Below are 12,167 nucleotides of genomic sequence, written 5' to 3' on the forward strand. Positions count from 1 at the left end.
TGGAAAAATTGATTAAAAAATTTTTTTTTTTTTTTTTTTTTTGAGTTTGTCCATCTATGTTTTTTTTTCATTTTTTTCTGCCGATGTTTATCTATGCTTTTTTTTGTGTGTAATCAAATAAATGAAATCAACTTTTAAGCAGTTTTAGAATTAATAAAAAACAAAACAAAACAAATTAACAAGCAATGAAAAAGAAGATTTTAGGAAAAAAAAAAGTGTTTGACGTAAACATGTTTGATTAGGCGTTGACATATCTGAGTGTGTTCGAGCTTCTCCGAAGATGTCAGATATTGCCGTCAGTTTTACTCGTAGACGTTTTCCGGCGCATTTCCAACGGAAGCATTGGCTCGATAGGCTCATTGGCTCGATGACGCGCCACATTTGATACAGCTCAAGACACGGAAAACCATCTGTTCCTTACCTACATGGACGTTCTTTCTGCTCTGGGGAAGCAAGGCGAAACAAGGAACGTGGCTAAATCGATGAGGAAATATTGGTGAGATGATTGAGAGAAGGTGAGATTGGTGGTGCTGGTTTGGATGTTTTTGAAGATGTGCCTGCTTCAAGACTAGCGAGTTTTCCATGTAGCTTTTTGAATTGGACTGTTTGATTTTGAACAACTTGAGAAAGTTTTGGGATTTGGGAACATTTGAAGTCCAACAAATCTCTTTGATCGGTTTGCCATTTTGTAATATTTGCTTTTCAAGACTTCGAGACGCTTTACGTTTTGTTTCCTTCTCAGGAGGTTTGCTTAATGGGCATTTTTAGCTCTGTGATTTTTGCAATTGTTCTTGGGTGTTTCGACGAAACATTAACCTGTGTTCGACAGTTTCATCTTGACATTGTTTCGACTAGCCATGTTCGGACTTTGACTTATTTACGTTCTACGTTATTTTCTTTCACTTTCATGTTTTATTTGGGAATTAGTTTCGACTAGCGATTGTCGTGTTTCCAACGCTTTTAGACTTTGCGATTTTTTTTGTTTGCTTTTGTGTTTTATCTAGCGATTGTTTCTTTGGCTAGACTCGTTGGTCATTTTTGTGCCTCGTTCCACTCATTTGCCTCACGTTCTACGCTCACATTCACGCGGATATAGGGGCCTATTCAAACATCGATGCCTAACATTCATCTATACCATTCACACCTTAACATTCATCTATACAATTCGCATATGCCTAACATTCATCTATACCATTCACATCCTAACATTCATCTATACCATTCACATCCTAACATTCATCTAAACCATTCACACATTCATCTATACAATTCGCATATGCCTAACATTCATCTATACCATTCACATCCTAGCATTCATCTATACCATTCTCATCCTAACATTCATCTATACCATTCACACCCTAACATTCATCTATACAATTCGCATATGCCTAACATTCATCTCTACCATTCACACCCTAGCATTCATCTATACCATTCTCATCCTAACATTCATCTATACCATTCACACCCTCACATTCATCTATACAATTCGCATATGCCTAACATTCATCTCTACCATTCACACCCTATACATCTATGCCTAGCATTCATCTATACATTGCACACACACTGCATAGTATCTTTATCAGGAAAGAAAAAAATACAAAATACATTGCATGCACAGTCTAGTCAATTTCCAACAAAGTCTGGCAAAGCTTGATGGAAAAACGCCACACAGTCCCAAGGCATTTTTGTTCTCCTTCTTCAACTCTGCAAAATTAATTAAACCCAAAATTAATCTTCATTACAATCGGGTTTTTCCAACATGCATGTTTAACACAAATATCTAAAGCATTTTAAAAGGCAACATCTCCTTTCTTTGTTTTTCATAAAAAATAATAACCTCATTATATATCTTCCTAGACAGAACATATAGAAATATATCTAACTAGAATTTTCAGTTTACGAGACAGATCAGATGGCTAGAAAATTCAACATGCATATTTAACACAAATATCTAAAGCATTTTAAAAGGCAACATCTCCTTTCTTTGTTTTCCATAAAAAATAATAACCTCATTCTATATTTTCCTAGACAGAACATATATATAAATATATCTAACTAGATTTTTCAGTTTATGAGACAGATCATATGGCTAAAAATTCAGTTTACTGTCCACATCGTTAAAGTTAAGCCAGCAATATACATATAAAATGGAGTAAAACAGAGCCTTTAAATTTTACGATCAACTCCACACATACAAGATGATTTAAAGATGAAGAACGATTAAACAAACTAGAGGAATTAAGACGAGAGTATTTTACCTTGTAAGAAGATGAAGCTTTATGCTTGTTTCTCTCGGCTAGAAATATAGTTAGTGAGCAGTCCCAAGACATTTTTGATCTAAGATAGATTGAGTGAGGACTTTCAACAGTCCCAAACACTCAATCTATCTGAGATCAAAAATGACTCCAACAGCGTGGAAGAAGAGAACTAGAGATAAAAAAAACAGATTGTAGTACTCGACATTTGTAAGAATATGAAACCAAGTATAAAAGGAGAATTCAGATTTCTGACCCAAGAAAGGAGAAGGAGTATTTATAGAGACTAGAGAGAGAGACATTATCTGAAGTTCTGTAATAAAAATATTATATTCCAACGGTAAACAATGTTACCGTTTGACACTTTCACAACGTTCATATTTTACTACTTCAAAAGTTAAATCAAACCGAACGTTGGAAAATATGGGGAAGCGTAAACCGCATTATTCATTCAACTTTTTTTCTGTTTGCTATAACTATTATTAAATTTTTGTACTATAATCCAAGTATATTATATCTTTATTCTTAAGAATATTTTAAGAATGTTCTTGAAGATTAGTGGATTTTGGAATATGTTCAAAAAAAATAATTAGATTTAAACGGTAAGATTTGTTACCGTTTCACAACGTTCATATTTTCCTACACTTGAAGTCAAATCAGATCCAACATTTTAATGGTAAACAAACTAGAGGAATTAAACATCTTTCTACTCTATTCATTCAATTCTTTTCTTTTTGCTATTCATTCTTCTTTTCTTTTCTTTTCCGGTGTTTATCACTCTAGTCTTGATGATTAGTGGTTTTGGAATATGTTCAAAAAAATTAGATTTTATTTATGTAGTTTTACAAACGAGAGTATAATCAAGGTTTAACTATTATAAAACCTAACACACCAACCTTTACAAATGGACAAATAAAAAAAACATTATCCTTCCATTTTATTTATATTTAGTTTAAGAAATCTATTAGGTGACACTAATTGAGTTCACTAATTCACTTGATTGGGTCTTTATCACACAGTTCAACTAAAAATTTGACTTTTTTTGTTTTCTTCCGGATGAAGAAAAAAGTTGAAAGGTGTTCGATTCTCACTAAATCTTTTGGAGAATCGGGTCACGTGTCGAATAGACCTAAATTCCCGGTGTTAATCAAATACACCCCTAGCTAGCTAGATCCTTATTCCTTTACCTACACAGTACAATGTTTGAAACTATAAAAATCAATCTTGACCCGCCCCGGGAACCCGAATCCCGAATCTATGGATCTTGTTGAATTTGGAAACGGACCCAACCAATAAACTTTTAATACTGCTGACTAAAGCCATTATTAGCCCATGGGCCTAGTGACATAAAAGAATGCAAAGATGAGACGCAAACTTTGAAACCCATCTTTTGAATTGAGAAGAGAAAGTTCGAAACTTACTTTTATTATATGTTAAGGTCTCTAGAGTGCAAGCAATCAACAATGGTATTATGATTGTATCCACAAATCAGAACACCGGTTATTTCCGGTTCAATCTTAATCAGGATTTAGAGTCCTAATTAAGTTTAGTTAAGTATAATTGATATACTGTATCTAAACATTTTAGGTCTTTAATTATGTTTAGGTCTTGATGGATTTGAATCACAGGATTCGGTTTCACCTGGTTTTAAGATAATCACTTCACTTTGAACGCAATGCATATTATTACTATTAGAATGTATGATCAAAACATTTTAATCATTAAAATGCAGTGCTTTGATCTGGATCGAAAAGACCAAGTCATGGTTTACTCCCTCATTACTCGCCATTAAGATAACAAAGAAGACTAACAGCTTCTTTGACTTTTGGAAGCATTCATTACAGATTGAATTATTCACCAACTACCACTACAGTCCACTCAAACAAAAGCTTTAATTAACAAAAACACTAGGGAAAACTGAATGCAGAAGCAGAGGAAAAAAAACAAATGAAGCAATTGGCTCTAATCCTGTCCGTGATAAGCTTGCTTCTCCTGGTTCATGGGGACGAGGGATCAGCGGTTGGAGATCCCGGGATGAAGAGAGATGGTCTCAGAGTGGCGTTTGAAGCTTGGAAATTCTGCAATGAGGTTGGCTTCGAAGCTCCTCACATGGGTAGTCCTCGAGCCGCTGATTGCTTCGATGTCTCCTCTAAATGCAGCAAAGCACACATTACATTGAATCATTCACCACACATAACAGACCAATCAAACAACACAACAAGTAAGCTTCTTCCTCTTCTTCTCCGGTCTCCCTCCTCTGTTTTCTCTGTTTTTAAACTATAATTTCTAGCAGGTGGGTATTCCTTGGCGCACAAGGTAACTGAGTCGGATAACGAGCTAGGGGTCGGAAAGCCTAAACCAGGAATCATATCAGATGCAGCGTTGCATAACCCTGACCTTTACGCGGTCGAGAAAGAACTCTACTTAGGCTCTCTCTGTCTAGTCTCAGACAAACCAAACCCATGGAGTTTCTGGATGGTAATGCTCAAAAACGGAAACTACGACACCAAATCTGGTCTCTGTCCTCAAAACGGCAAAAAGATCCCACCTTTCAGTCAACCCGGATTATTCCCCTGTTTCGGAAGCGGTTGTATGAACCAACCGACGCTGAACCACGGAAAGACCGAGCTTCTGCGAGATGGTCAGACCATGAAGGGATGGTTCAATGGTACGTACGAGGTGGAGGCAGATTTGGGAAAGGAGTTGGATGGGATAAGTTATTACGAGGTAGTGTGGGAGAAGAGAGTTGGTGTTGGTGGTTGGCTGTTTAAACACAAGCTTAAGACTTCAGATAAGTACCCATGGCTTATGCTTTACCTCAGAGCTGATGCCACTAAAGGATTCTCTGGTGGGTACCATTATGACACTAGAGGAATGCTCAAAACAGTAAGTAACAACAACAACAAAAATGAATTTTGTCAATTAGTATTCACGTTTTGGTGATGAAATAGTGATACATGTTTTGGTATAGCTTACGGAGTCACCAAACTTCAAAGTGAGGCTAACGCTAAATATAAAACAAGGAGGAGGACCAAAGAGTCAGTTCTACCTTGTTGACATCGGAAGCTGCTGGAAAAACAACGGCCAGCCCTGCGACGGTGACGTAACCACCGACGTAACTCGTTACTCGGAGATGATTATAAACCCCGAAGCTGCACTTTGGTGCAACCCCAAGAGTCTACACAACTGTCCACCGTACCACACGTTTCGAAACGGCACCAGAGTCCACCGCACAGACCCCCGGAGTTTCCCTTACGAGGCTTACCATGTTTACTGTGCGCCGGGAAACGCGGAGCATCTCGAGCTTCCGGTGGGGACTTGTGATGCTTATAGTAACCCACAAGCTCAGGAGATTGTACAGCTTTTGCCTCACCCGGTTTGGGGTGAATATGGGTATCCGACCCGGTTGGGTGATGGTTGGGTGGGTGACCCGAGAACTTGGGAGCTTGATGTTGGTGGTTTGTCCAGTAGGCTTTACTTCTACCAGGTGATTGAATGAACCGTTGGTTTTTTTTTTTTAATTTCTTGGTCGAAACTTTTTAAATTTTCGGTTTGGGTTTTGATATGGTTATGTTTGTAGGATCCCGGTACGACTCCGGCGAGGAGGATTTGGACATCGGTAGATGTTGGTACCGAGATTTATAAAGAAGATGAAGCAATAACAGAATGGGATCTCTCTGATTTCGATGTTCTTATTACTTGATTAAAAAAATCAATAAATTCTATACTATATAATATCAGGGGGGATTCATAACCAAGCTTATTCATTTTGTTATAAATTCTTAAAACTCAACCAATCCAAAGTTTGTTTTCAAATTAAACAAATCAGAATGATTCCCGATGTATAGAGAGGCTGTGTAGTACCAGTACTTGAAAGTGTACTGATTTTAAAACATCAACCAACGATAATGTAGTAGTGTACTTGCGATGTGCTTTGGGTCCTACCACGTGGCAGCTTAATTATATCTCTACCTTACGATTTTACCAATAAAAAAAAAAACACAGTCGTACAAAGTGGAACCCTCCAGGTAAGTCAGAGGGTTACCAATAGCAAAGGGATTAATAATGGTTGTACTCTGCTTTAGCCACAGATTGATCCCAGTACAAGACTTTGCAAAACAAGGGAGTACAAATCTTTTCTGGTGAATGCTTGTGTAGTACATCACAAAAGGCGTACATGAACACGATTCCATAATCTATTTAAACCTAAGAAATAAACAGAAACTCAAACAAAAGTCAAGGATCCTGGCCAATTTCTAAGGTAAGCAAGCCATAGAGGAAGACAAACTTGGTAAATGAGATAGACAGGGAACAAGCAGAGCATGGATTGAGTTTACTAAAACACTAAACGACTTTTGTCTCTACCCATGCACTGCCTCTTCCCTGGCTCTTTCTTTCTCTCTATTTTCTTTCTCTCCTTTAAATTTCCCAGCTTTCAATGGATTTTTATTACTACTGCTAACTGTTGTCGCAGCTGATGACAAGCTATAAAAGGGTTTGGTCTACCTTTGTGTCAGTCATGAAGTGGAGCTGAATGAAGCAATTGCGTCCATTTCTTGGCGTAAGAGAAGGGCATCAATGAACATGTCCAGGTTCTCTCCCTGCATCATATCTTCAATGGCATGGTGAGTGATTCCCACACGGTGATCCGTCACTCGCCCTTGTGGAAAATTGTATGTACGGATTCGTCCAGATCGATCTCCGCTGCCAATCTTTCAATGAGATTACGCATCGATCAGCTAGGCAAGAAAGTGATGTACGGATGACTGATAACATAATAAATATATTGTTTATTTCATATGTACCTGTTCCGACCGTAGCTTTGATCGACTGCTCTGTATTCTTAATCTTTCAATTTCATAGAGCCTTGCACAGAGCACTTTTAGTGCTTTGGCTCTGTTCTGTTACAAAGAAATGAAAATGTTCAGTACCATGTATCAATTTGAGGGAGTGAAACTAGTGAGGGGTAGTGCGTAAGATGAATGTCCACTACCATATGTTGTGATCTTTCATCTTGGATTGAGACCATCATCCCCGTTGGAAGATGGATTATTCGGACTGCGCTGTTTGTTGTGTTGGCGTGTTGACCACCGCAGCCACCAGACCTGTAAGTATCAATCCTCAAATCTTCATTCCTTAGCTGAACATCTACCTGTAAGTAGCCATCAGTAAGACAGATGATGAAAGAGTATGTAAGTTTGTAACTCGTAATATTAATCGATAACTAAAAGAAAACTTAAGTTTGTAATATGGTGTCAAAACACAAATTGGAGGAACTTTGGTACCTCATCAGCCTGGGGAAGGATGGCAACCGATACAGCGCTGGTGTGAATTCGTCCAGATTTCTCTGTGATAGGAATACGCTGTGGAAAGAAGTTTCAAGTGTGAATAACTAGAGAACATTATGTGAATATGTATGAAGATTCAAAAAAAATCAGAATGTGAATCATAGATATAACATACCTGAACCCTGTGAATACCACTCTCGAACTTAAGTTTTCCGTAGACACTGGCTCCACATATTGCAGCACTGGCTTCCTAGCAATTACATTCAAGATCTTAGATGCACTAGAACAGAGCAATAGTGAAATACTAATAATCACAGAAGAACAAAAAAAAAACATACTTACTTTATATCCTCTCATATCCGACTCAGTGATATCTACAATATCGAACTTCCAACCTTTCTTTTGTGAATACCTTTCGTACCTATCAGTATTCCAAAGAATTTAAGTTCAAATACAAAGAAGGATACAACACTATATGAATGAACTTACATTCTGAATATGTCCATAGCAAACAAAGAAGCCTCTTCTCCACCAGTACCTAACCAAGATATTCAGTTATCTGTCAAAATACAAAAAACTGAAGACAGCTTTTTGAAGTTCATAAATGAAGTTGGAAACGAGTGGTGTATAGGTGTACCTGCTCTCACCTCCAAAATGCAATCCCTCTCATCAGCTTCATCTTTAGGAAGCAAAGACTTAAGCAATAAAGTTTGAAGTCTTTTTTCTTCTTCCATCGCCTCATCTAATTCACTAACAGCCATATCAAGCATATCCTTATCATCCGAGCTTTCCGAAACCAGGGATCTCAGTCCATCAATCTCCTGCCAAAAGAAGTTCAAAAAAACCTAATCAATCAGTGATGATTCTTGGGAACAGATAAGAGACTGTAATGCAAAAAAAAGTCACTACCTTTTGTTTGGCCCTCAAATAATTGATCAGCTCCATTGAATCTCTCAGCTTCCGAAGCTCCTTATTAGCTCTTGAAAACTCTTCAGGTGAGTACTCAGGCTGTCTTCAAACAACAGAGAGCACAGTTATGTCAAGAATCAAAAACACTTGGTATCTCTTTAATACAAAGCCATGATGATGAGCTTAAATTGGATTTTACCTGGTTGATAAGCTTCTGAAGAAAAGCATTTCGATGTTCTATGGCCGATAACCTCTGATCCATTATCTTAATAAGATCCGGAGACAACTGAGGTTCCGTTTCTGCAGTCATAGATCCCAAATTCAATCAACAATTAGAAAAAAAATCGAGATTTGATTCCAACATTGAAGAAACAAACGTACCGGTGGTGTACAGACGAACCATCTTAGACGAGAGTGTGATACGACGATCGTTTAAATGCGGACCTCTCGAGCAAGATCTAACCAGATTACTCAAGAAATAAGCCCGAATCAACCTCCTCATGTTTTTTTTTTTTTTTCCTTTTTAGCATAAATTTTTGAATTTATGTTTCGATCTGTTTGGTTGATTGGCAGAATGAACGGTGATACTTTCGAGCTCGTGACGGCGGTTTCTCTCGTCGCCGTCGAGAAAAAGATAAAACTCTCAGGAAAGGACGATAAAACTCTCAGGAAAGGACGAGGGTTTTGGTATTTTCGCAGTTCCAAATCTTAACAAGGGTATTTTCGTCATTTATCACGTCCATATATAAACTGGGAATTTGTGATTTAAATGTCGCTAAAAATAGTTACCACATATATATATGTTGACAAAAGTTATGCAAACTGGGATGTGGAGCTAAAATTTTTGCTAATATCCATTCGAAAGAAGATGCGAACCTTCGTTGCCTCCTTTGGGCAATGGAAAGTATGGCGAGGCATAAAGTGGATAAAATCATCTTTGCATGTATGGTTAAAGTTCTGGTAAATGTGGTTCTACGCCCAAGCGCTTGGCCGTCCTTTAAACCACAAGCAGTTGCTTTGAATCGGTTCCTGGTGCCTTTTGCAAACTGGGATGTGGAGTTGGAAGTTGGTGCAGCAAACAGAGGAGCAAACCTTATTGCCCAGAGCGTTACTGATGATTTACGGAGTCAATCGTATGTTGCGTCAGGGCCTCCAAGATGGTTATTGCGTGTCTTCAGTGAAGAGAGGGGTTTGTCCTATGTTTGAGTGGCCTATGTTTTTGGGGTTTGGAACATAGAGGCTTAAAGGCCGTCGGTTTTTTGGGGTTAGTTTCCCTCTACATATTAGGCTGACCATTTTTTTGTAAATCTTGCAATTGTATGTTGTTCACGTTTGTAGAGGAGGTTTTATGGATTATGAGGGATAGATTGTGGTGGTAAAGCTTGTAATCCCTTGGTTTCAAAAGTTGAAGTAATATAATTTCAGATGACAAAAAAAATATATAAATGTTGACAAAACAAAAAAAAGTCACCTCTAACTAAAAATATAGATATACTAAATTGCATAATTTTAATAAATTATTTGAATTGACGACAACATAAGATAAATTTTAGATGACTTATAGGTTTTTTAAAAGATTATTCAACATAGAGGATGAATTAATTTCATACTACAACAAAAAAAAAAAAAAAAAAAAAAAAAAAAAGAANACAAAAACAAAAAGTACAACTTAAAAGAAAAAAAAATTCCACATTTTTCATTCGTGAGACAAACAAAAAGCAAATGTTATACAACTCAATTTTCCCACGCATATTATATAATCCTATAGAATATGTTGTATTTTTTTACCTTTTACATGAACACGTACTATGTTTTTAATATATTCATAAACGCTTTTATATTCCAAGCGTGACAGGAACATTGGCTTCTTGAATCCAGTTAATCGGACCTAACCAGTTAACAACAGAGAAGCCATTGACTTCACCTGCAGACCTAGCGATCTTAGCCCAATTAACTCTTCTGTTAGTGTTAGCTCCTGGTCCACGGTTGTTGTACTCAATGTACTTACATGTCGTGTGGTAACTTTCCCCATCCCAAATCCTCCAACCTTCTGGTCTAATCAAATCTCCCATCTCAGTGTTGACAATCACGGTGGTCGAGAATTTCTTCCACGGCCTTCCCAAATATGACGCCACGGTGAATCTCTCTGGCGTTAGTTTCCTGTCAGGAACGATGCGGCAGTTTTGGAGGACGATATATACCGATTTTCACCGCAAATCCAATTTCATTTCCATCAGCTGTGACCGTGTTGTATTGTCCCTTGCTTCCTTTACGGACAACAATGAGTGAATTTTGGACCACAGTTGCGGATTTTCCGAACATGAAGTCGACTGTGCCTGAGATGACACAGTTTCTGTAGAACTGACGACCGTTGTTCACGTAAAAGGTGTCTTGGTAACCGTCAAACCTACATTTGAAGATCACGGCACGGTCTCCGTTCACTCTAATAGCTGCGGCTTGGTGTCCCATGGGACCGGCAGTGTTCTTGAATCCCATCCATTTCGCCATGAATCCTTCCGATTCAACCTCTACACGATAATATATATATATATATATAACATGAACTATGTAGGGAAAATAATCTGTAACCTATCTAGTGAATTAGGGTTTGGTGAGACTTACGAACTGTGGCACTAAGGGATGTGGTGGTTCCAGGGCTGAGACCAGCACTTCTGTTGTAAGTAATGACAGTCTTTCTTGCACCATCTCCGAACATGAAGATGTTGTTCTTCTTCTTAGGAATGATTACTTGCTCTCTGTAGACACCCGCCTTGATGTGGATGATGCATCTGCCTGGGTTCTTCTCAGGACAAGCATTAACGGCTGCTTGAACTGTATTAAACTGTCCGCTTCCGTCCTTAGCTACCACAAAGGTCGCTCTGATCCCACCAGTACCGCCGCCTCTACGGCCACGTCCAGCCTTAGCCATGAGCTTCCTGTCAGCACCTGAAACCCATGTTGGGATTCCGGTCTCGTNACCTATCTAGTGAATTAGGGTTTGGTGAGACTTACGAACTGTGGCACTAAGGGATGTGGTGGTTCCAGGGCTGAGACCAGCACTTCTGTTGTAAGTAATGACAGTCTTTCTTGCACCATCTCCGAACATGAAGATGTTGTTCTTCTTCTTAGGAATGATTACTTGCTCTCTGTAGACACCCGCCTTGATGTGGATGATGCATCTGCCTGGGTTCTTCTCAGGACAAGCATTAACGGCTGCTTGAACTGTATTAAACTGTCCGCTTCCGTCCTTAGCTACCACAAAGGTCGCTCTGATCCCACCAGTACCGCCGCCTCTACGGCCACGTCCAGCCTTAGCCATGAGCTTCCTGTCAGCACCTGAAACCCATGTTGGGATTCCGGTCTCGTCCATGTCTTCAAGAAGACGACGAGCAGGACCATCTGGGTCAGCCACGGGAGACTCATCACCAACAGGAGGGGCTCCTTTGTTGACAGGAGTTGCTCCTGTCGCGTTCTTGAATTCGTCAACCTTGTTATTAATCTTGGCCATAGCGCTAACGACGGTGTGGAAGATGTCAATAGCGTTTCTAGTGAGAATCTTGGAGTCTAAAATGCCCTCTTCAATAGTCTTTCTTAAATCGTCTTCTGCGATATCGTCAAGACAATCAGTTTGATAATTGTAAACACCGGTTAACCATTGTTTAAGTTGGTCGAATTTGCTCCCGATCTGGTTAAGATCTTCACCCAT

General features: G+C 38.7%; 2 protein-coding genes and 1 pseudogene across 3 annotated transcripts; 1 reads left to right on the top strand and 2 right to left on the bottom strand.

Annotated features, from left to right (window-relative positions):
• Nucleotides 4,133-6,778, top strand: LOC104793682. The gene is made up of 4 exons (XM_010520090.2): nucleotides 4,133-4,485; nucleotides 4,558-5,150; nucleotides 5,236-5,751; nucleotides 5,845-6,778. The coding sequence occupies exons 1-4, from the start codon at nucleotides 4,212-4,214 to the stop codon at nucleotides 5,965-5,967; spliced, it is 1,506 nt and encodes a 501-aa protein (XP_010518392.1). The 5' UTR covers nucleotides 4,133-4,211; the 3' UTR covers nucleotides 5,968-6,778.
• LOC104793683 (peptide chain release factor 1-like) lies at nucleotides 6,320-9,115 on the bottom strand. 2 transcript variants are annotated; one of them, XM_010520091.2, is made up of 11 exons: nucleotides 8,843-9,115; nucleotides 8,661-8,761; nucleotides 8,462-8,560; nucleotides 8,190-8,373; nucleotides 8,042-8,090; nucleotides 7,895-7,973; nucleotides 7,728-7,802; nucleotides 7,550-7,627; nucleotides 7,258-7,416; nucleotides 7,070-7,165; nucleotides 6,320-6,976 (listed from the first exon to the last, which is right to left on the bottom strand). In XM_010520091.2, the coding sequence occupies exons 1-11, from the start codon at nucleotides 8,961-8,963 to the stop codon at nucleotides 6,782-6,784; spliced, it is 1,236 nt and encodes a 411-aa protein (XP_010518393.1). In that variant the 5' UTR covers nucleotides 8,964-9,115; the 3' UTR covers nucleotides 6,320-6,781. The 2 variants fall into 2 exon arrangements, with proteins under 2 accessions (XP_010518393.1, XP_010518394.1); XM_010520092.2 differs by having other exon boundaries at nucleotides 8,462-8,564.
• LOC104699488 lies at nucleotides 10,130-12,167 on the bottom strand (annotated as a pseudogene).

The sequence above is a fragment of the Camelina sativa genome, chromosome 6 (assembly GCF_000633955.1).
Source record: "Camelina sativa cultivar DH55 chromosome 6, Cs, whole genome shotgun sequence".
Taxonomy (NCBI): domain Eukaryota; kingdom Viridiplantae; phylum Streptophyta; class Magnoliopsida; order Brassicales; family Brassicaceae; genus Camelina; species Camelina sativa.